The 22,366-nt window shown below is 62.9% G+C and overlaps 1 protein-coding gene across 1 annotated transcript in view; it reads right to left on the bottom strand.

Moving 5' to 3' along the window:
• Positions 1 to 22,366, bottom strand: part of PLEC (plectin) — an 81,290-nt gene that overhangs the window by 34,866 nt on the left and 24,058 nt on the right. The window contains exons 16-32 of the mRNA XM_072924331.1: positions 21,500 to 21,661; positions 20,445 to 20,549; positions 19,884 to 19,979; positions 19,684 to 19,809; positions 18,976 to 19,128; positions 18,485 to 18,639; positions 18,289 to 18,415; positions 18,026 to 18,209; positions 16,188 to 16,345; positions 15,530 to 15,708; positions 14,429 to 14,567; positions 13,802 to 14,158; positions 12,694 to 12,777; positions 12,467 to 12,571; positions 12,180 to 12,278; positions 7,228 to 10,608; positions 377 to 6,697 (exon numbers count right to left, since the gene is read on the bottom strand). Of these exons, the coding sequence (XP_072780432.1) occupies positions 377 to 6,697; positions 7,228 to 10,608; positions 12,180 to 12,278; positions 12,467 to 12,571; positions 12,694 to 12,777; positions 13,802 to 14,158; positions 14,429 to 14,567; positions 15,530 to 15,708; positions 16,188 to 16,345; positions 18,026 to 18,209; positions 18,289 to 18,415; positions 18,485 to 18,639; positions 18,976 to 19,128; positions 19,684 to 19,809; positions 19,884 to 19,979; positions 20,445 to 20,549; positions 21,500 to 21,661 (11,931 nt within the window). The remainder of the gene's footprint in view (positions 1 to 376; positions 6,698 to 7,227; positions 10,609 to 12,179; positions 12,279 to 12,466; positions 12,572 to 12,693; positions 12,778 to 13,801; positions 14,159 to 14,428; positions 14,568 to 15,529; positions 15,709 to 16,187; positions 16,346 to 18,025; positions 18,210 to 18,288; positions 18,416 to 18,484; positions 18,640 to 18,975; positions 19,129 to 19,683; positions 19,810 to 19,883; positions 19,980 to 20,444; positions 20,550 to 21,499; positions 21,662 to 22,366) is intronic.

The raw sequence follows: 22,366 nt of genomic DNA, 5'->3' as shown, positions 1-22,366 counted from the left end.
GGTAGGTTAATTACAAAAGATTGCTAAGTGGTTAGATCCAAACAGGGAACTGTTTTCTTGGTGTCCGGCTCGGCCGCGCCGTGTGGGAGTAGCGGCGGGATTGGCACGGCCAGGAGCAGGAATGGTGTCCGGCTCCTGGGGCACAGGGTGGGGAGGGTAGTGTGTATTCTCTCTTGTCTCTTAATATACAAACACTGTCAGCACATTCGCATATATTAATTTATTAGTCTTGTCTTTTTGGTTAAACTTGAGGCACTGCTTTGGGAGAAGAGTGGAGGTTCAAAATTAAAAAAAAATACTAGTGATTAGCCAGCAGCGTTGCCACATGCGGAGCGGGTGAGGCGGCGCCTCGGGGGGCTGGCAGGTCTCAGGCCACGTGGATCAGGGGCCCAGACACCCCGGGGCACTCCCTGCTCTCCTCCCACCCGCAGCTTCTGGATGCGGCCAGGGCGAGGGCAAGGGCAGCCTCCTCCATGGTGCCCTGGGTACTCCCCGTGTATCTGCGCCCGAAACTCGAGGAGGAGTAGGAGGAGGAAGAGAAGGTCATGGAGAAGCCAGAGCCAGTGGCGTCGAAACTGCCACGCCGGGAGCCTGAGCGGGAGCCGGTGCGAGAGCCCGAGCGAGATCCGGAGGTGGAGCCGGCGCTGCTGATGTTGTAGGGACTGTAGTAGCCCTTGCTGGACTGGGAGGAGGCCTCCAGCAGCCGCAGGCCAGTCCCATCCTCGATCATGCTCCGGTCCATGGCGTCCTTGTAGGAGATCTTGAGCTTGGTCTTGGGGCAGGTGAGGTACTTGGAATAGGTGTTGACATCCCGCAGTTTCTGGGCAGTCCGCGCGTCAATGGTGCCCTTCTGCAGCGCCTCATCCAGGGAGACACGGCCTGGGGCATCGGGCTCGATCAGGCCCCCTGTCAAGTACTGCACCTCCAGGAACCGCTGCCCGGCCTCGTAGTACAGCCAGCCCTTCTTCAGGGCCTGCGCCGCCGACATCTTTGTCTTGGTCCGCGGGTCCTCAAAGCCGTAGAAGGCCTTCTGCGCCAGGTTGATGCGGTCCACCATGATCTTGTCAACCAGGCCCTTGGTGACCGCGTCAGCAACGGTGCATTTGTCACCGGTGTTGGGGTCGATGATGCCCCCGGTGCAGGCCTGGGCTTCCAGCAGCCGCTGCCCTGTGATGTTGTCCACCAGGTTGCGGCGCATGGCCTCCGTGATGGACACCTTCTCCAGAGTGTCCGTGTCCAGGATGCCTGCCACGGGCCCAGTCTCTTCGGTTGGGTCAGTCCACATGGAGATCTGGCTCCGTGACAGGGCTGGGCTGACAGTGTAGGAGGAGGAGGATCCCACTGAGGACGACCGCGACCGGAAGCCACCCATGTTGCCAGAGAGCATGTCAGCAAACTCGGTGATGGAGAGGGTGCCGGAGCGGTACTGGTCCAGGGCTGACTGGTCAATCAGACCCTTGCCAATGGCATCATCGATGTCATACTGGCGCCCCGAGCGCCTGTCGATGATCATGGACTTCACCACGCCGTCGGAGGAGGAGGTGGTGATCTCCTCCCACTCACACTCCTGCTCTGACAGCTCCAGGTAAGTCTGGTGGTCAATGAGGCCCTTGCGATAGGCTTCGTACACAGACATCTCCTTGCCCGTCTCAGGGTCAACGATCACCACCCGGCGCTTGCGGACGGAGGACTTGGAGGAGGTCTTCCTCTCCCGCTTTTTCTCCTTCAGAGGCAGGAGGCAGAGGCCGGTCTCTGGGTCCGTGATGCACCGCTCCATGAGCTGCAGGTAGGTGAGGTTCTCCTCCGTGTTGGGGTCGAAGAAGCCCTTGGTGTCATCACTAGGGTCCAGCAGGATCTCGTTCATCTCCTCGTCAAAGAGGCCCCTCTTGTAGGCCACCTCCACAGGCAGGCGGTGGCTCTCCTCGGGGTCAATGATGCCTCCCGTGGCGATCTGTGCCTCCAGCAAGCGGATCCCGTGGTCCTTCAGGATCAGACCCTTCTTCATAGCCTGGAAGAGGGAGATGAGCTTTCCGGTGTAGGGGTCGCGGTAGCCAGTGACAGCCCTCTCGGCAGAGAGCAGCTTGTCCTTGAACTCAGGGCCCACAATGCCCATGCGCACAGCTTCCTCCACTGTCAGCTTGAGGCCCTTGATGGGGTCAATCACGTAGCCCGTGGCCGCCTGCGCCTCCAGGAGCTCGAAGGCAGTGCCAGGCCGGATGATCCCCTTCTTCATGGCCTGGTAGATGGACAGACGCTCCTTTGTGGAGTCCACAAAGACACCAGCGATGCAGCTGGTGCCCTCCAGGAACTTCTTCAGGTTCTTAGAGACCTCCTCGATAGAGGTGAGACCCTCCTGGAGGCGCTGGGCTGTGGCTTCGTCCATCACCTGCGAAAGGACCAGCTCCTCCACAGTGATCTGCTTCCGCAGCCCCCGGAAGGTGAGCTTCCGTGTGTCGCAGAGCGGGAGCAGGAGGAGCCTGGAGCTCTCGTCCTTCCGGCACCGCTTCAGCAGCTGCGTGTAGCTGAGCTTCTCATCCGTGGAGGGGTCCACGTAGCTGCGCACCTCGCTGGGCTCCGACAGCATGTCATACGTCTCCTTGTTGATGAAGCCCCGCTGGAGGGCCACCTCCAGGGGCAGGTGGAAGCCCAGGTGCGGGTCAATTATGCCACCGGTGGCAATCTGGGCATCTAGGAGCTTGAGGGCCTCTTCGCTGGGAATGAGATCCTTCTTCATGGCCTGGAAGAGGGAAATCTTCTGTTCGCTGTAAGGGTCTCTGTAGCCGGTCACAGCCCTCTCCGCGGACAGGAGCCGGTCGTGGATCTCTGGCCCCACCACACCCTTCCTCACTGCCTCATCAACAGTCAGCATTTCATTCTTCGTGGGGTCGATCATGAAGCCAGTGGCTGCCTGGGCCTCCAGGAGGGAGCGGGCCACTTCGGAGTTGATCAGCCCCTTCTTCAGCGCCTGGTAGACACTGAGCGTCTGCTTGGAGGAGGGGATGTAGATGCCAGCCACGCAGCCTGACCCATAAAGGTACTTCCAGACTGTCTCCACGTCCAGGAGCTCCCGGAAGGTTTTGGAGCCCTGTTTCAGCAGGTTGTAGATGTCCTGTGAGATAATCCTGGCCTCGTAGAGGTCCTCGGCTGTGATGCGGCGCCGGACGTAGTCATAGGATGTGAGATTCTGCTGCCGGATGATCTCAGTCTTCTCAATGATCTCGATGATAATGATGATCATGCGCTCCTTGGACACGCGGCCTGACTGGAACTCCTCCATGAGATGTTTACGCTGCTCCTCGGGCAGCAGGTCCGAGTGCATGATATCCCACAGTGACATGGAGGAGCCTGCCCGGCTGCCCACGGGGATGTCCACCTGCGTCTCCTCAAACACCTTCCGTGTCTCTGCTTCTGTGTACATCTGAGTGGTTTCCACCACTTTTGGCTTCTCGGGCTCCCGCAGAGGCAGCAGGTATAGGCCCGTCTCGGGATCCTCGATGCACCTCTCCTTCAGCTGCACATAGGTGAGGTTCTCCTGAGTGTTGGGGTCAAAGAAGCCCTTGGTGTCATCAGTGGGGTCGGAGAGGGTCCGGTTCATCTCCTCATCGAAGTAGCCACGCTTGTAGGCCACCTCCACCGGCAGGCGGTGGCTGTGCACGGGGTCGATGATGCCACCAGTGGCGATCTGGGCCTCGAGCAGGCGGATGCCGTGCTCCTTGACAATGAGCCCCTTCTTCATGGCCTGGAACAGGGAGATGGTATCGCCCGAGTAGGGATCCTTGTAGCCCGTGACAGCCTTCTCAGCTGACAGCAGCTTCTCATGCAGCTCAGGCCCAACAATGCCAGCCTTCACCGCCTCGTTGACGTACAGTTTACGGTTCTTCACTGGGTCAATCAAGAACCCAGTGGCTGCTTGGGCCTCCAGGAGGACCACGGCAGTGCTGGGTCTCAGCAGGTTCCTCCTCATGGCCTCATAGATGTTCAGCTTCTCCTTGGTGGCCTCCACGTAGACACCGGCAATGCAGTCACCGCCATGCAGGAATCTCCTCACTGAATCTGTCTCCGAGAGGTCCTTCACTGATTTCTTGCCTTCCTTCAGCTGCTCGTACTGGGTTTTGCTGATGATGCAGGACTCCAGCAGCTCACTGGCTGGCACCGGAGCCCGCAGACCACTGAATGTCAGTTTCTCCTGCTTTTTGGTCTCTGCCTCCTCGATGATGGTGATGACAATCTTGATGATCTTCTCGATTGTCACTTTGCCGGTCTTGTACTGCCGAAGCAGCTCCCGCCTGTGCTCCTCTGTGAAGTATTCAGAGTGGATCAGTTCCCAGATGGTCATTGTCTGGCCCTTCATGCTGCCCACCGGGACCTCAATGGTTGCTTTGTCAAAGCACTCCTTGGCCTGGCTGTCGGTGTAGACCTCCTCCTGCTGTGACTGGATTGCCTCGTCAGACAGGGGCAGCAGGCACAGGCCAGTCTGCTTGTCGCGGTGGCAACTCTTCTGCAGCTGGGCATAGGTGAGGTGTTCCTGGGTGTTAGGACAGTAGAAAGCCCTGGCATCATCTTGGAACTCAGTCAGAGCCTTGTTTATCTCTGGGTCGAAGTAGCCGCGCTTGTAGGCGACCTCAAGCGGGAGCCGGTGGCTGTTGACGGGGTCGATGATGCCACCAGTGGCAAGCTGGACATCCAGCAGCCGGAGCCCAGTGTCGCTGGGGATGAGGCCCTTCTGGAGCGCTTGGTAGAGGGAAACCGTCTGACCTGTGTAGGGATCCTTGTAGCCAGTCACCGCCTTCTCTGCCGACAGCAGCTTCTCGTGGAACTCTGGCCCCACCACCTCGGCCTTCACTGCCTCATCCACAGAGAAGAGCTTGTTACCCACAGGGTCAATGATGTAGCCGGTGGCAGCTTGTGCCTCCAGCAGGGGCAGGGCAACCTCTGGCTTCAGCAGGTTTCTCTTCAGGGCCTCGTAGAAGGTGAGCTTCTGGCCTGTAGACTGCACCAGGACACCAGCGATGGCATCCGTGCCCTTCAGGTACTGCCGTACAGATTCCATCTCTGCCACATCCTTTACAGACTTCTTGCCCTGGTGCAGCTGGTTGTAGAGGTCCTTGTTGATGACCTTGCTCTCCAGCAGCTCGGCAGCAGGCACGGGGCCCCGCAGGCCCTCAAAGCACATCTGACTCTTTTTCTCACTTTCCTCCACAACCGTGATGACGATCTTGATGATCTTCTCCACTGTGATCTTGCCAGTCCTGTATTGCTGGATCAGGTCCCGCCTTTGGTCCTCAGTGAAGTATTCAGAGTTGATGAGCTCCCAGATGGTCATTGTCTTCCCTTGGAACTTGCCAAACGGTGCTGTCACTGTGGCCTTCTTGAAGACATCCTTGGCTTCCTTGTCGGTGTAGACCAGCTCTCTAGCTTTGGCTGCTTGGTCAGTGAGCGGCAGGAGGCACAGCCCTGTGTCCGGGTCAGTCACGCACCGCTCCATGAGCTGCAGGTAGGTGAGGTTCTCCTGAGTGTTGGGATCGAAGAAGCCCTTGGTGTCATCAGTGGGGTCAGACAGGACCTGATTCATCTCCTCATCGAAGTAGCCACGCTTGTAGGCAGCTTCCACAGGCAGACGGTGGCTGTTGACAGGATCGATGATGCCGCCGGTGGCGATCTGGGCCTCGAGCAGGCGGATGCCGTGATCCCTGACGATGAGATCCTTCTGCATGGCCTGGAACAGGGAGATCTTGTCACCTGTGTACGGGTCCTTATAGCCAGTGACAGCCCGCTCGGCCGACAGCATCTTGTTGTGCAGCTCTGGCCCGATCACTCCCTCTCGCACTGCCTCGTTCACCGAGAGCCTCGCATTCCGCACAGGGTCGATGATGAAGCCAGAAGCAGCCTGTGCCTCCAGGAGCACCAGTGCTGTGCCTGGGCTGAGCAGCTTCTTCTTCATGGCTTCGTAGATGCTCATCTTCTGGTTGGAGGGTTTGATCAGCAAACCGGCAATGCTGCTCTTGCCCTGCAGGTACTTCTTGACATCCTCCCTCTGAGAGAGCTCGCCCACACTCACGACACCCTTTGCCAACTTGTCTAAGCTCTCCCTGCTCAGAATGCCGGCATCAGCCAGCTTCTCTGCTGACACCTTCTGCCGGATGCCGTCAAAGGCGAACTCCGGCTCCCCATTCTGGGCTAAGCCATCCATTGCATCCCGGCCATTGGGCACAGCCTTGATGTCCAGCAGCTGCGTTGTCGTAACCGCCTCCTCGGGCAGGTCATCTGTCTGGATCATGATCTCCCGTCTCTGGGCCAGGGCAGCCTTGTACTCCTCCTGCATCTGCTCAAGCCTCTCCCTCAGCTTCTTGTTCTCTTCTTCCAGAAGTTTCTCCTGCTGCTGTCGCTGTCTCTCCAGCTCCTGTAGCTCTTCCTGCTTGTGCCGGACGTTTTCCTCAGCTTCCTTCTGATGCTTCTTGGCTTCCTCTAACATAGCTTTCAACTGCTGCTTCTCCCGCTCCATCTCCTGCTGCTGCCGCTCCTGCTCTGCCTTCAGGTTCTGGGCTTTGTTCACCTCATCCTTAAAGAGCTTCTCCAGCTTCGATTTCTCCTCCTCAATGAACTTCTCCTTCTGCAGCAGGGCATCTTTCTCCGTCAGGAAGCTCTGCTGCAGGAGCTGCGTCTCCTGACGGAGCTGAGCCTGCTGGGCCACCTGCATCTGCGGTGGGAGAGAGAACAGCGTGGTCAGACACCCAAGAGGGCAGTGGGGGACTGAGGGTGGGCTGAGGCAGGGGGGCGGGCAGCAGGGGCTGCACGGAGGCACAGAGTCACCCACACACTCCCTACATCAGGTAGGAGTTAAGGAGCAGAGCCGGGGTTAGGGAGCCACACACAACATGGGGCAGGATGAGCAGGGGAAGGACACAAGGGAACCCCCAGCACTGAGGCTGGGAGCTGGGCACAGAGAGGAACACAGCAGGACGTGCCACGGGGTGGAAGAGCCAGCCCAGGAGGTGGGGATCCCACCTCCATGGCTCCAGGGGTTCTGGGTCCTGCTCCGACGCTGCCTGAAGGGTTTGCTCCACCACCTCCAACTTTACGCACATCCCTGACCTGCACAGGGGGTCCAGCCCCACCATCCCCGGTGATGGTCCTTGGGGACCGGCCCGGGGGTGGTGTGGGCTGGCTGGGAAGAGGGACAGCCTCCCTGTGTACCACCACCACTAAGGGGGACCCACAGCCCAGTACCTCCTCTGCCTTTTGCTGCAGCAGTGCTGCCTCCTGCTTCAGCTTCTCCTTCTCCTTCTCCAGGTCAGCGATGGCCTTCCGCAGCTTTTCCGCATCCTCATCGCTCTGGTGCCGCTGGATCTCCAGGGTGTGCACCATCGTCATCTTCTCCTGTGTGGCCAGCTCAGTCTCATGCAGCCTCTCACTGATCTCCTCCGCCTGCTTCTTGAACCGCTTGGCTTCCTCCTCAGCCTTGGCCTGGGCCATGCTCATCTCCGCCACTTGCAGCTTGAGGCGCTCAGCCTCAGCCGTGATGTCCAGCTGCCGCCGGCGCTCAGCCTCCAGCGTCTTCTGGAAGCCCTCGGTCTCCTCAGCCAGGCGCTGCTGCATCTGCTCCTTGTCCTCCTGCAGCTTCTTGGCATGTTCCTGCGCCAAATCCTTCTGCTTCTGCAGCATTTCAGCCTCAGCCCGCAGCCGCGTGGCCTCCTGCACCGCCTGCATCTTCTCCTTCAGCATCTTCTCTGCCAGCGCCCGCTGCTGCGCCAGGTCGTCCTCAGCCAGCTGCCGCATGCGGGCGGCCTCCTGCGCCTCCACGCTCAGCCGGGCCACCTCCTCTGCCACCTGCTTCATCTTCTCTGCCTCCTCTGCCAGGAACTTCTGTGTGTTGTCCTTGTCCTTCAGGATCAGCGCCTTGTTCTCCTCCTCGATGCGGCTCTTCAGCTTGGCCAGCTCCTCCATCTGCACCCGGACCTTGAAGAGCTCCTCCTCCACTTGGGCCTTCTGCCGGACGGCGTCTGTCACCTCCTCCTTCAGCCGCTGCAGCTCCTCATCCAGGATGCCCTTCTGGTGGTCGGTCTCATCCAGCTGCAACTTCACCTTGGTCAGCTCCTGCTCCACCTGCGCCTTCTGCCGCAGTGTCTGCTCGGCAAACTTCTTGTGCTTCTCCATCTCGGCATCGGCCAGCTGCTTCTGCCGCAGGGCCGCCTGCTCTGCCTGCGCCCGTTTTGCTGCCTCCAGCTCGGCCTCCTTACGCAGTTTCTCTGCGTCTGCCTGTGCCTGTGCCTTGGCCTGCGCCTCCTCCTCTGCCCGCTGCTTCAGCCGCTCAGCCTCCTCCACGCGCTGCCGGGACAAGCTGGCGTCCTGCTCGGCCTTGCCACGGGCAAACTCAGCCTCCTCAGCCGCCCGCCGGGCCCGCTCCGCCTCCTCGCGCAGCCGGTCCAGGAGGCTCTGCTCCTGCTGGCGAGTCTGCAGCAGCTCCTGCTCCTTCTGCTGCACGGCAGCCAGGTGCGCCTTCTCCTCCGCTGCAATCCGCTTCTGCGCCGCCTCCCGTGCCAGCTGGATCTGCCGCTCCGACTCCTTCTCCGCCAGTTCCTTCTGCCGCCGCGCTTCCTCCACCATGGCCCGCAGCCGCTCCACCTCCTCCAGGGCCAGCCGCCGCTGTCGCCCGGCCTCCTCCTCGGCCGCCAGGATGGCCTGCACCTTCTCTTCGGCCTCGCGCCGGCGGCCCTCCTCCTCCAGCGCCAGCGCCCGCTGCCGCTCAGCCTCCCGCTCCGCCTGCTCCCGGCTGCGCTGCACCTCCTCTGCCTCCCCACGGATGCGGTTCAGCTCCCGCTCCAGCTCGCTCTTGCCCGCTGAGGCCCTCTCGAAGCTGGCCTTGAGGGCGCGGATCTCCTCCTCCACCTGTCGCCGCTGCCGCAGAGTATCCTCCACGAGCCCCTTCTGCCTCTCCAGCTCGCTCTCCGAGGAGCGTTTCAGCAGGGCAATCTTCTCCTCAATGTCCTGCTTGTGCTGGGCCGCCTGCTCCTCCAGCAGTTTGCGCTGGTAGGCCTCATCCTCCGCCAGCCGCCGCAGCCGCTCGTTCTCCGCCTCTTTCTCCTTCAGCGCGATCTCTGCCTCCGCCTTCAGCCGCGAGGCCTCGTTGATGGCCGCCAGCTTCTCCTTCAGGATGCGCTCAGCCTCGGCCCGTTGCCGGCTGGCCTCCTCCTCTGCCAGCTGCCGCTGCCGCTTGGCCTCCTCGGAGAGGGCGCGCAGGCGGGCGGCCTCCTCGGCCAGCTCCCGCAGCTTGTTGGCCTCCGCCTCCAGCCGCTGCTTGGACTTCTCGCTGCTGGAGCGCGACTCCTCCTCTGTCTTGGCCTTGCTCTCCAGCAGGACCTCCATCTCTGCCCGCAGCTTGGCCAGCTCCTCCTCCAGCTCTTTCCTCCTCTGGATGGCCTCGTTTACCTCGCCCTTCAGCCGCGAGAGCTCTTCCTCCAGGAGCAAGCGCTGCTGCTCCCCATTCTCCATCTCCGCCTTCAGCCGGATCAGCTCCTGCTCTGCCGCCAGCTTCTGCTGGGCTGTGCCCTCTGCCAGCTCCCGCTGCTTTTCCAGCTCCTCCTCCGCCAGCTCCTTCTGCCGTACGGCCACCTCCTCTGCCTTGGCACGCTTGCGGGCCTCGCGCTCCGCATCCTCCTTCTGCTTCTCGGCCTCCTCCTGCGCCAGTGACTTCTTGTGGGCCACCTCTTCGGCCTGCAACCGCAGGCGCAGCGCCTCGTTGGCCTTCTGCCGCCAGCGCTCCAGCTCCTTCTCAGCCTCCTCCCGCGAGCGCTCGGCCTCCAGCTGCTGCCTCTTCAGCCGCTCAGCCTCCTCCTGCAGCTGGGCCACCACATCGTGCTCCTGCTGCAGGGACAGCTCCAGCTGCGCCGTCTTCTCGGCGAAAGAGAGCCTCTTGCTCTGCAGCTCGGCCTCAGCGCTGCGCTGGGCCACCTCCTGGGCCACCTGGATCTGCCGGTCCTTCTCAGCCTCTGCCTGCCGCATGCGTCGCTCAGCCTCCTCCGCCTGCAGCCGCAGCTGCTCCAGGTCTGCCACTGCCTTCTGCTTCTCCCGGGCCGCTTCACGCTCAGCCTGCACCTTGCGCTTCAGCTCCTCCTCCGCCTCCCGCTTCTTCTGGCTCTCCTCCTTCACCTGCCGGCGCAGACGCTCGGCCTCTTCCTGTGCCTGCCGCTTCTGCCGCTCGGCATCTTCGGCACGCGCCCGCAGCTCCTGCAGCTCTGTCTCTGCGCTCTCCCGCTGCTTCTCGGTGCTCTCCAGCTGCAGGCGGATCAGGCGGATCTCCTCCTCCACTTTCTTGCGGTTGTATTCAGCCTCCTCAATCAGCTTTACCTTGGACTTGATCTGGTGGTCCGAGTTCTGCCGCAGCTGCATCAGCTCCTGCTGGATGTTCTGCTTCTGCTGCTCGGCATCCACGGCCACCACCTCCCGCCGGGTGACCTCCTCCTGCATGCGGAGCTGCAGCTCCCGCGCCTCCGCCTCCGCCTGCGCCTTGGCTTTGGCGTGGGCCTCGGCCAGCTGCCGCTGCTTCTCCAGCTGCGCCTCCACCTCCGCCAGCCGCTTCCTCTCCTCCTCTTTCAGCTTCTCGGCGGCTTTCTGGAGGGGAAAGAGGGTGCAGGGGACAGAGAGGGGAGAGAGAGACAAATCACAAGGGATGCGATCGCGCCGTGGAATCGATGCTGGCCCAGCCGCACGCTGCCGAGACAGCCGAGGGGTGGCAGATGCGCGTGGAATGGCTTCGGCCCCTGGGCCACCGCACCAGCCGGTGACGCCAGCTTCCAGAAGATGTGTGGCACGACAGGGGACACACGACAGCACAGGCAGACAGGCAACAGGAGCCAGACAGCAGCGCAGGAAGCCACGTTCCAGAGAGAAGGGACAGAGAGCAAGCGGAGCCCAAGCGATGAAGACGATGCGAGCAGCGTGCACATCACCACCCTGGCTCCCCCTGCGAGGGGCCCGGCACAGACAGCCCCTGCCGCGGGGAAAGGAGAGAGACGGCCGCAGCACTGGGAGCAGAAGAGAGGGGAGCGGTGCAAGGGCGGCGCCAGCAGAGCCTTCCCTGCAGGGAAAGCCTCAACAGGAGAGAGCAGTTCAGCTGGATCAAACCCCTCCCAGCCCTCTCCAGGCACCTGGGAGCAGGGTCTGCCAAAGGGCCAACGCGGCTGGCGCCCGGCTTGCGGCCGTGCCGCAGCACGTGCACCACATGCACCGTGAGCGAGGCGGCCGCACGCTCCGCAGGGCCCGGGCACAGGCAGCGCATGCAGGGGAGCCAGACCCCACACCGGACCCCCGGTCCCGGAGCAGCACAGACGTAGAGGAGGGCCAGGAGGAAAGGGTGAGCCGTGGGGGAGGCGGAGGGTGCCGCGGGGAGAAGGCATGCGCAGAGTGAGTACCTGGTGCACGGCTGCCAGAGTCATCCTGGTTTTTTACCCTCCATTAGATCCCCACCAACACAAATATTCCCCAAGAAAAAGCACTGGCAAAGCGGCTCCAAGGGCAGAAACCAAGAGTTAGAGAGGTTACCCCGCGCCAGACCCCGCGGGCCAGCGCCCAGCACAGCAGCATGCACAGGCAGGTGCTGACTGCACTACGTGTATCTGGGAAGTGCCTCCTACCACCAGTCACACCCGGTGCCCAGAGCCAGCTTGGCTCAGAGACCTGCTGGACACAGAGCCAGCAGCCTTGCTCCCAGGAGCACAGCAGGGAGCAGGAGCTAGAGGCTGTGGGGCAGTATTAGTGACAGGGCTGGAGTCATGGCCATGGGCCAGGGTTAGTGATGGGGCTGGAGCCACAGCCACGGGCCACTGTTAGTGATGGGGCCAGGGCTGGAGTCACAGCCACAGGCCACTGTTAGTGATGGGGCCAGGGCTGGAGTCACAGCCACGGGCCACTGTTAGTGATGGGGCCAGGGCTGGAGCCACAGCCACGGGCCAGGGTTAGTGATGGGGCCAGGGCTGGAGTCACAGCCATGGGCCACTGTTAGTGATGGGGCTGGAGTCACAGCCTGGCATTAGTGGTGGGGCCAGAGTCATGGACGTGAGCTACCATCAGTGATAGGGCTGGAGTCATGGCCGTGGGCCGGTGATAGTGATGGGGCCACAGACCCCGTGAAGTGCGTTCCTTTTGGTTATACAGTGGCCATGCCGCCCTGCACCGCTCCCTACCTCCTCGTCCTCCAGCCGCCGCAGGGTCTCGGTGATGAACTTGATGTACTGGGTGGTGAGCGTGGTCAGCTCACTGTACTGCGTCCGCAGGTCCACGTACTGTGGAGACAGTGGGTCAGCACGAGGGAGGGGAGCTTGCCCACGGCCCACCAGGTACCCCAGCAATCATGTGGCTGCATGGAGGCACAACCACGTGCCACACCCCAAAATCCACCCCATCAGTGAGCAGCTACGCCCCAGGAGCTGCAGGACACCCCAGGGCAGCGGCAGTGAGACCCCTCCCTCACCTCCTGGATGATGCTGTCAGATGCCGACTGCACTTTGGGCTTCTTGGCTGGGGATGCCACCGGCTCCACCTGTGCCTTGAAGCTCACCAGCTGCAGCTCGTAGTCCTGATGAGGAGAGGGTGATCAAAGCTCTGCTACATGGGACGAGCCCCCTGGCACCAGTGCTGTGAGCCCACCCCCTGCAGGACACTGCGCTGCCTCCCCAGCCCCCCGGGCAGTGGGCCCACCTTGATGGCATCGATGTACTGCTTGGCATAGCGCTGGCACTCCTCCACCTTCTCCTTGTGCTGCTCACACTCCTCCAGGAGTTTCTGGGGAGACATGTGGGGGTGAGCCTGAGCACCCCATGGCCACCCAAGAGCACACCTCACCCCACCTTGGCCAGGGTTGGCCCAGAGCACCCCTTGCCCTGCCATGGCTGGGAATGGTTGGGAGAACCCCTCACCCTGCTGAGGATGGCCAGGACCACCCCTTGCCCTGCTGGGGAATGCCCAGGAGCATCTCTCACCCTGCTGGGGAACAGCCAGGAGCACCCCTCACCCTGCTGGGGATGCCCAGGAGCACCCCTCACCCTGCTGGGGATGACCAGGCACACCCCTCACCCTGCTGGGGAATGCCCAGGCACACCTCTCACCCTGCTGGGAATGCCCAGGAGCATCCCTCACCCTGCTGGGGATGCCCAGGAGCATCTCTTACCCTGCTGGGGAATGCCCAGGCACACCCCTCACCCTGCTGGGTTTGGCCAGGCACACCCCTCACCCTGCTGGGAATGCCCAGGAGCATCCCTCACCCTGCTGGGGATGCCCAGGAGCATCTCTTACCCTGCTGGGGATGCCCAGGCACACCCCTCACCCTGCTGGGGATGGCCAGGCACACCCCTCACCCTGCTGGGGATGGTCAGGCATACTTCTCACCCTGCTGGGGATGGCCAGGAACACCCCCTGCCCTGCTGGGGATGGCCAGGAGCACCTCTCACCCTGCTGGGGATGGCCAGGAGCATCTCTCACCCTGCTGGGGATGGCCAGGAGCACCCCTCACCCTGCTGGGTTTGGCCAGGCACATCCCTCACCCTGCTGGGGATGGTCAGGAGCACCCCTCACCCTGCTGGGGATGGTCAGGAGCATCCCTCACCCTGCTGGGGATGCCCAGGCACACCTCTCACCCTGCTGGGGATGGTCAGGAGCACCCATCACCCAGCTGGGGAATGCCCAGGAGCATCCCTCACCCTGCTGGGGATGCCCAGGCACACCTCTCACCCTGCTGGGGATGGCCAGGCACACCCCCTGCCCTGCTGGGGATGGCCAGGCACACCCCTTGCCCCACGGCCAGCCCCACCTTCTCCTGCAGCAGCTGCTCGCGCACGGCCCGGCTGTCGGTGATGGGCACGGCCTGGATGGCCTCCTGGCGCTGCCGGGCGTCGCGGATCCACTGGCGCAGCGCGTCGCAGCTCTGCCGGTAGTAGCCCAGCTGGCGGCCCAGCTGGTCCAGCTCGCGCTGGCGCAGGTCAGCCTGGCCCAGCACGGCCTGCCAGCGCTCCAGCAGCTGCTGCACCCGCTCCCGGTACCGCTCCAGGTCCACGTCCCGCTCGCTGTGGCCGCGGACCATCCGCTCGTTGACGTCCTTGGCCTTGCCGAGGTCGGTCTCCAGCGTGCTGAAGAAGGGCTGGTGCCCCTCGGCCTCTGTCCGCAGCCGCTGCGGCAGATGGGCAGCGGTCAGGGCCGGCCGCGGAGTGCCCGGCCACCCCCAGCTCCCCTCGGCACCCCCAGAGCTCCCGGCACCTTCAGCTCAGCCACCCCCGGCTCCCCTCGGCACCCCCAGAGCCCCCGGCACCTTCAGCTCAGCCACCCCCGGCTCCCCTCGGCACCCCCAGAGCCCCCGGCACCTTCAGCCTGGCCAGCCCCGGCTCCCCTCGGCACCCCCAGAGCCCCCAGCACCCCTCGGCACCCCCAGAGCCCCCGGCACCTTCAGCTCGGCCTTGCTGGCCTCCAGCTCGGCCAGGTCAGCCGGCACGGCCTGCACGTCCTTCAGCTGCTCCTCGTACTTGCGGAGCAGCTCCTCAGCGCCCTGCGTGCTCCGGATCACCAGCCCGATGGTCTTCAGCCTGCGGCAGAGGGACGGCATCAGCCGGGAGCCGATGGATCAGGATGGGAGCGGATGGATCAGCGGGGTCAGGATGGGAGCGGATGGATCAGCGGGGTCAGGATGGGAGCGGGCAGCTCAGCGAGAGCAGCACCGCAGACCCAGGAGGGAAGGAAAAGGGAAAAAAATAGAAAAAGGGAAAAAAAAGAGGAAAAGGAAAAAAAAAGAAAAAGGGAAAAAAAGGGGAAAATAAAAAAAAGAAAAATAAAAAAAAGGGAAAAAGGAAATAAAGGGGAAAAGGAAAAAAGAGAAAAAGGGGGAAAAGGGGAAAAGGAAAAAAAGAGAAAAAGGGAAAAAAAGAGGAAAAGGAAAAAAACCGGAAAAATAATAAAAAAAGAAAAAAAAAGGAAAAAAGGAAATAAAGGGGAAAAGGAAAAAAGAGAAAAAGGGGAAAAAAGGGAAAAATAAATAAAAAAAAGAAAAATAAAAAAAGGAAAAAAGGAAAAGGAAATACAGGGGGAAAGGAAAAAGAGAAAAAGGAAAAAAAGGGGGGAAAGGAAAGAATAGGGGAAAAGGGAAAAAAGGGGATAAGGGAAAAAAGGGGATAATGGAAAAAAGGGAAAAAGGAAAAAAAAAGATAAAAAGGGAAAAAAGATAAAAAGGAAAAAAATTAAAAGGAAATAAAGGGGAAAAGGGAAAAAGGGAAAAGGGAAAAAGGGAAAAGGAAAAAAGGGGAAAAGGAAAAAAAGGGGAAAAGGAAAAAAAGGGGAAATAAGGGGGGAAAGGAAAAAAAAAAGGGAAAAGGGAAAAAAGGGGAAAAGAAAAAAAAAGGGAAATAAAGGGGAAAGGAAAAAAAGGGAAAAGAGAAGAGGGAAGGAAAAGAAAGGGAAAGGCCTGCTGGCTCTCCCCAGGCTCCCCACGGCCTCCCCACTGCCCAGGCTGGTTCCCAGCCCAGAGCCCCGTGGGGCTCCGGGGCTCACTCACTTCTCCAGGTAGATGCTGGACAGGCTGTACACCTGCTCCATCTTCCGCAGGGTCACCTCCAGCTCGGAGCGCAGGACAGGGGCTGAGCCCGCCTGCTCCGGCTGCGCCAGCACCTGCTCCGTCCTCTCGCTGACTTTGGCCAGGTTCTTCTGGATGCCCTCCAGCTCCAGGTGGGTTTGCTGCAGGGAAGGAGCCCCTCAGTCCTTGCTGCCTGCAGGTCAGGGTCAGCCCCCCACCAAATGTTCCCCCTGTCGTGGACCCCAGGAGGAGAGGAGCAGGGAGAGGCTCTGCAGCCCGTCGGTGCAGGTGGACAGGGGAGGTTTAGGAGGGATATTGGGGAAAAATCCTCCTGCAAAGGGCTGTCCAGCCCTGGCACAGCTGCCCAGGGCAGGGCTGGAGTGCCACCCCTGGGGAGAATTTACAGCCCTGGCACAGCTGCCCAGGGCAGGCTGGAGTGCCACTACAGCCTGTGGCTCACCTGGGGACATGGCGGGGTGGCCTTGGCAGTGTCAGGGGACCGGGTGGACTCAATGGGCTCTGAGGGCTTTTGCACCCCAAACCATTCCCCCAGGCCCATCCTGGGGCACTGAGATCCCCATCTGTGCACGCTACACACGTCACAGGCGTGTCACAGGCGTGTCACAGGCGTGTCACACACCTGCTGCTCAGCCTGGCGCTGGGCGCACTCGCGCAGGGGGTCGGCCTTGAGGGGCAGGCGCAGGCGATGCACGGTGCGGCTCTCGCAGCTCTCCAGCTGCAGCCGGATGTCCTTCAGCTGCGAGATGTAGCTCCTGCACAGAGACTCGTCCTGCTCTCCTGCGGGGACAGGGGGGCGGCTCAGTGCCCTGGGACACCGCGGGGACACCGCGGGGACACCGCGGGGACAGCAGGATGGCTCAGCAGCATGGGGACCCACAGCAGGGAGAGGGGACCCAGAGCAGGGAGAGGGGACCCAGAGCAGGGAGAGGGGACACGGGGATGTCCTGGGGACACCATGGGGATCCACAGCAGGGAGAGGGGACACGGGGATGGCTCTGCACCATGGGGACCCACAGCAGGGAGAGGGGACACAGGGATGTCTTGGGGACACCTTGGGGACTCACAGCAGGGAGAGGGGACATGGGGATGGCTCAGCACCATGGGGACCCACAGCAGGGAGAGGGGACACAGGGATGTCTTGGGGACACCTTGGGGACTCACAGCAGGGAGAGGGGACATGGGGATGGCTCTGCACCATGGGGACCCACAGGAAGGAGAGGGGACACGGGGATGGCTCTGCACCATGGGGACACCCTGAGGACCCAGAGCAGGGAGAGGGGACACGGGGATGGCTCTGCACCATGGGGACCCACAGGAAGGAGAGGGGACACGGGGATGTCCTGGGGACACCTTGGGGACCCACAGCAGGGAGAGGGGACACGGGGATGTCCTGGGGACACCTTGGGGACTCACAGCAGGGAGAGGGGACACAGGGATGGCTCTGCACCATGGGGACCCACAGCAAGGAGAGGGGACACAGGGATGTCCCAGGGACACCCTGGGGACCCACAGCAGGGAGAGGGGACACGGGGATGGCTCTGCACCGTGGGGACACCTTGGGACCCAGAGCAGGGAGAGGGGACACAGGGATGTCCTGGGGACACCTTGGGGACCCACAGCAAGGAGAGGGGACATGGGGATGGCTCTGCACCATGGGGACACCCTGGGGATCTACAGTATGGAGAGGGGACACGGGGATGTCTTGGGGACACCCTGAGGACCCACAGCAGGGAGAGGGGACACGGGGATGTCCTGGGGACACCTTGGGGACTCACAGCAGGGAGAGGGGACACAGGGATGTCCTGGGGACACCTTGGGGACTCACAGCAGGGAGAGGGGACACAGGGATGTCCTGAGGACATCTTGGGGACTCACAGCACGGAGAGGGGACACAGGGATGGCTCTGCACCATGGGGACACCCTGGGGACCCACAGCAGGGAGAGGGGACACGGGGATGTCCTGGGGACATCTTGGGGACTCACAGCAGGGAGAGGGGACATGGGGATGGCTCAGCAGCATGGGGACACCCTGAGGACCCAAAGCAGGGAGAGGGGACACGGGGATGGCTCCGCACCATGGGGACACCCTGAGGACCCACAGCAAGGAGAGGGGACACAGGGATGTCCTGGGGACACCCTAAGGACCCACAGCAGGGAGAGGGGACACGGGGATGGCTCTGCACCATGGGGACACCCTGAGGACCCACAGCAGGGAGAGGGGACACGGGGATGGCTCAGACAGTGGGGACAACACGGAGACCCTTGGTGGAAGGGGAGGATGCAAGGGTGGCTCAGCACCCTGGGGACACCCCGGGAGCCAGGGTGAGGAAGGGGGAGACTGGGACAGCTCAGCACCATGGCAATACCCCAGGGACACCACGGGGACCTGCAGGTGCTCAGCACCCGGGAAACCCAGAGGACCCCACCCTTCAGAGGAGGCAGGGCGGGGACACCCACCTTTCTCCTGGCTGCGCAGCAGCAGCTCGTATTTGTGAGTGCAGGCGTTGTAGTCGCGCTCCACCTGCAGCCGGTCGTCGGGCTGGAAGCTCTGGGAGTCCTGGCTGTCCCGCAGGAACTCCTGGTAGTGGCTCTCCAGGCTGGACAGGACCTGGCGCACCTCCTCGGCCGACAGCGTGCGGAACTGGGGGGGACAGGGCCACGTCAGCCCCTGCTGGGACCCCCGAGACCCCCGCGCTGCTGTGGGATCCCCAGGAACTCACCGTGACGTGCGTCCAGGACTGGATCTGCTGGATGTCCCGGGTCAGGTACTGCCAGGCGCGGAGGCTGCGCAGGTCCTGGTGCAGCTGCTGCCACAGCCCCAGCAGCTGCTGGTGGGTGGTCTCCAGCCTGTGGGGACGTGGAGTCAGAGGGGGGATGCAGGGGAGCCCGGGTGGGGTGCAGGGTCACGGTGCCCACCTGTGCACGGCGTCCAGAGCCTCCTTGTTGGGGGGTGGCAGGAGGAAGCAGACCGAGGGCACGACGGCCTCGCTGCCAGCGGCGCTCAGCACCCGCCACTGCTGCGGCTGGGCGTGGTTCACCAGGGCACAGGTGTCGTTCTTGTGCACCGTCACCTGCGGGGCAGGGGGTCAGGGTGGGGTGCGAGCCCTTGTGTCCATCTGTGCCTCTCCCCTGTTCCCCAGCGTCCCCCATATTCCCGTGTGGGACTGCTGTGTCTCAGTCTGGGTGGGGGTGAGTCCCCTCATGGGGCTGGGGCAGCGTGAGAGAAGGGTGGGATGTCCCCCACGTGTCCCCTTGTCCCCCAGGGTGGTGTCAGACCAGAGGGGGGTTCCTCCTGTGTCCCTCCCCATAGGGCTGGAGCAGCATCAGAGCGGGGTGCTGGACCCACCACGTGTCCCCACATCCCCCCCAGGGGGACCAACCCTAATCCAGCCCTCGTGTCCCCCCACCTCCATTTGCTTGTAGTCGCAGACGGCCTGGATGGGGGGGCGGCCCTGCAGCGGGGTCGAGGGGCTGCGCGGCTTCAGCTGCACGATGGTCCTGGCACGGCGGGAGAGACCCCCCAGCTGCGCCCCCAGCTCCGCCAGCTGCTCCTTCTGCTCCTGTGGGGCAGGTTTGGGACACCTCAGCATTTGGGGTGTCCCGTGGTGTTCAGTGGCATCAGAACTTTGGGGAGATACCAGGTTTTTGGAGAGCTCAGTACTATCAGGAGGTCCTAAAGGTTTTGGGAGCTCTTGGGATTTTGCTGGGGGGTCCCAGGAGTTTGGGGAGGAGTCAGGAATATGAGGCAGGGGGGTCACCTCGGTCTGTTCCAGCAATGGACGTGTTGGGGTCACTGGCGTGGCTGCAGTGGGGTGACACCCACTCTGCAGCGGGATACCTCAGGGGCTGCGGGGGGACTCTGATTTTTGGGGTCATCCTGGGGGCCGCCAGGGAATGGGGTCACCCCGCACGTGGGGTCAGCCTGGGGTTGCCATGGGGCTGGGGATGCCCTGAGGATCTTGGGGGGATCCACTTGGGCTGTCCCCCTGGGCTCCCACTTGCCCTCGCTACAAGGTCATGCAGCAGGGTCACCCTGCAGATCTTGGCAGGGTCACCCTGGGGGTCACTGTGGGGGTCTCACGGGGGTCTGGGGGTCTCCCTGGGGGTGCCCTCACCGCCAGGTCCTGCAGCAGGTCCTCAAGGCGTGTGGCCGTGGTGCCGCGGTCACAGCTGAACTTGCGCCGCATCGTCTCCTCCGTCTTTCGCAGCAGCTCCTCGGCCTCCCGCACCTCGGCGAAGAACTGGGGGGGCCAGGGCTCAGCACCGGGGTCCTGCCCTCCCTCCCGCCCCCAGCCCCTCCCCGGCACCCCCGTACCTGGAAGTAGTTGCTGTTCTCCTTCAGGTGGGTCTCGATGCAGCAGCAGAGCTGCAGCATCCAGCTCCACTGGGTCTGCAGCGCTGCCAGGAACGCCTGGGGGCAGCGGGGGGGACAGCGGGGCTGGCACCGAGGGCACCTGCACCGGCACCTGCACCCACACCTGCACCCATACCTGCACCTGCACCTGCACCCGCACCTGCACCCACACCTGCACCCACACCTGCACCCACACCTGCACTGCTACAGGTTGCCACACCAGTGACCCCAGTGCCCACTGCACCCCACACCAGTGACCCCCCAGTGCCCACTGCACCCCACGCCAGTGACCCCCAGTGCCCACTGCCCCCCACACCAGTGACCCCAGTGCCCACTGCACCCCACACCAGTGACCCTAGTGCCCAGACCCTCCTGAACCCCCTCCCCAACCCACCAGAGCCCCAAGGTGCCCCTCAGATTCTCCCAGCCCCTTCAAGTCCCCCGAGGTCACTGAGACCCCCACACCCCCCCAGCACCCCCAGTCCCTGCAGCCCCCCAGCCTCCCTCGTGCCCCACGCCCACCTCCAGTGTCTGCGCCCCGGGGTGCTCCTCACGCAGCAGCCGCTCCCCTGAGCTCCGCAGCTCCTGGATCCGCCGCTCCCGCAGCTCCAGCTCCCGCATCAGCGCCTGGGCCGGGGGGTCACACACGTGTGTAGGGCCGGGACGGGGTTCAGGGCTCACACACACGTGTGTAGGACCGAGGTGGGGTTCAGGGCTCACACACATGTGCACAGCTCTGTGTGTATGGTTACACCTGGGGCTGTGTGTGCAAGGGGGGCTCTGGGGGTGCTCCAAGGGTTATGGGGGTTCTGGGTGTGGGGCGCACACGGGTGCTCAGTGCTGCAGAGCTGAGAGGGGGCCATGTGACACGGCCATGTCCGTGTGTGGGGATGGCACACGTGTGCGTGGTCATGGGTGTGTCCACGTGCAGCAGCTGTGTCCTCCATGCGTGTCTGCCCATGTGCATGTCCATGTCCACACCCATGTCCGTGCCCATCCCTGTGCACATGTTTGTGTCTGTGCCCATCCCTGTGTCCATATCATGTACATGCCCATCCCTGTGCCCGTGTTACGTCCATGCCCATCCCCATGTCTGTCCCTGTGTCCATGCCCATCTTTATGTTCATATCCTGTCCATGCCCATCCCCAGGTCCATGTCCGTGTCCATGCCCATCCCTGTGCCCATATCATGTCCATGGCCATCCCCGTGTCTGCACCTGTGTCTGTGCCCGTGTCCATGTGCCCATGTGGGCATCCCTGTGCACATATCATGTTCATGGCCATCCCTGTGCCTGTGCCCGTGTCCATGCCCATCCCTGTGCCTATATCATGTCCATGGCCATCCCTGTGCCCAGATCATGTCCATGGCCATCCCTGGGTCTGTGCCCATCCCCATGCCCATCCCTGTGCCCAGATCATGTCCATGGCCATCCCTGGGTCTGTGCCCATCCCCATGCCCATCCCTGTGCCCATATCATGTCCATGGCCATCCCTGGGTCTGTGCCCATCCCCATGCCCATCCCTGTGCCAATCCCCGTGTCTGTGCCCATGCCCATCTCCACCTGCCATGCCCGTACCGAGTAACTCTCCTTCTTGGCAGCCATGGCGGGGTTGTTGTGGCTCCAGTCGAAGGCCACCTCCTCCTCCTCGCGCTCGCTCAGCCACAGCAGCTCTTTGGTGGCGGCGCTGACGAAGCCATGGAGACTCTCCAGGTGCCGCAGCCGCGACTTGGAGGAGTTCTGAGGAGGCACAGAGGGTGGGTTTGCACCTCCATCCTCACCCTGCACGGCCTCATCCCCGCAGGGCTGCCCCCTGCACACCCTCTGTCCCCCCTTATCCTCCTCCCCGCTTCCCCCCCAAGTCCTGCATCCTCCTGCCGTACATCTCCCCACAGCCCCCCCACACTCACCCCCAGCACAGCCCCCCCACCATTGTCCCCCCTTCTGCAACACCCTCCTCCAGCAGCTCTCTCCCATGTCACCCACCCCACCAGGTCCCCCCATCTCACACCCCGCCAGCTGGGCCCCCTCCTGGCACACACCCCCTCCCCAGCAGGTCCCCTCGTGTCTATCACCCCCCAAGACCCCCAGGCCACACGTCCCCAGCAGGTCCCCTCAGGTCCCCTCGTGTCCATCACCCCCCCCAAGACCCCCAGGCCACACATCCCCAGCAGGTCCCCTCGTGTCTATCACCCCCCATGACCCCCCAGGCCACACGTCCCCAGCAGGTCCCCTCGTGTCTATCACCCCCATGACCCCCAGGCCACACGTCCCCAGCAGGTCCCCTGGTGTCTATCACCCCCAAGACCCCCAGGACGCAGGTCCCCTCGTGTCCATCACCCCCATGACCCCCAGGCCACACGTCCCCAGCAGGTCCCCTCGTGTCCATCACCCCCCATGACCCCCAGGACGCAGGTCCCCTCGTGTCCATCACCCCCCATGACC

This window comes from Taeniopygia guttata, chromosome 2 (assembly GCF_048771995.1).
Source record: "Taeniopygia guttata chromosome 2, bTaeGut7.mat, whole genome shotgun sequence".
Classification (NCBI taxonomy): Eukaryota; Metazoa; Chordata; class Aves; order Passeriformes; family Estrildidae; genus Taeniopygia; species Taeniopygia guttata.
The sequence above is the reverse complement of the archived record's forward strand: the minus strand, read 5'-3'. Positions and strand labels throughout refer to the sequence as shown.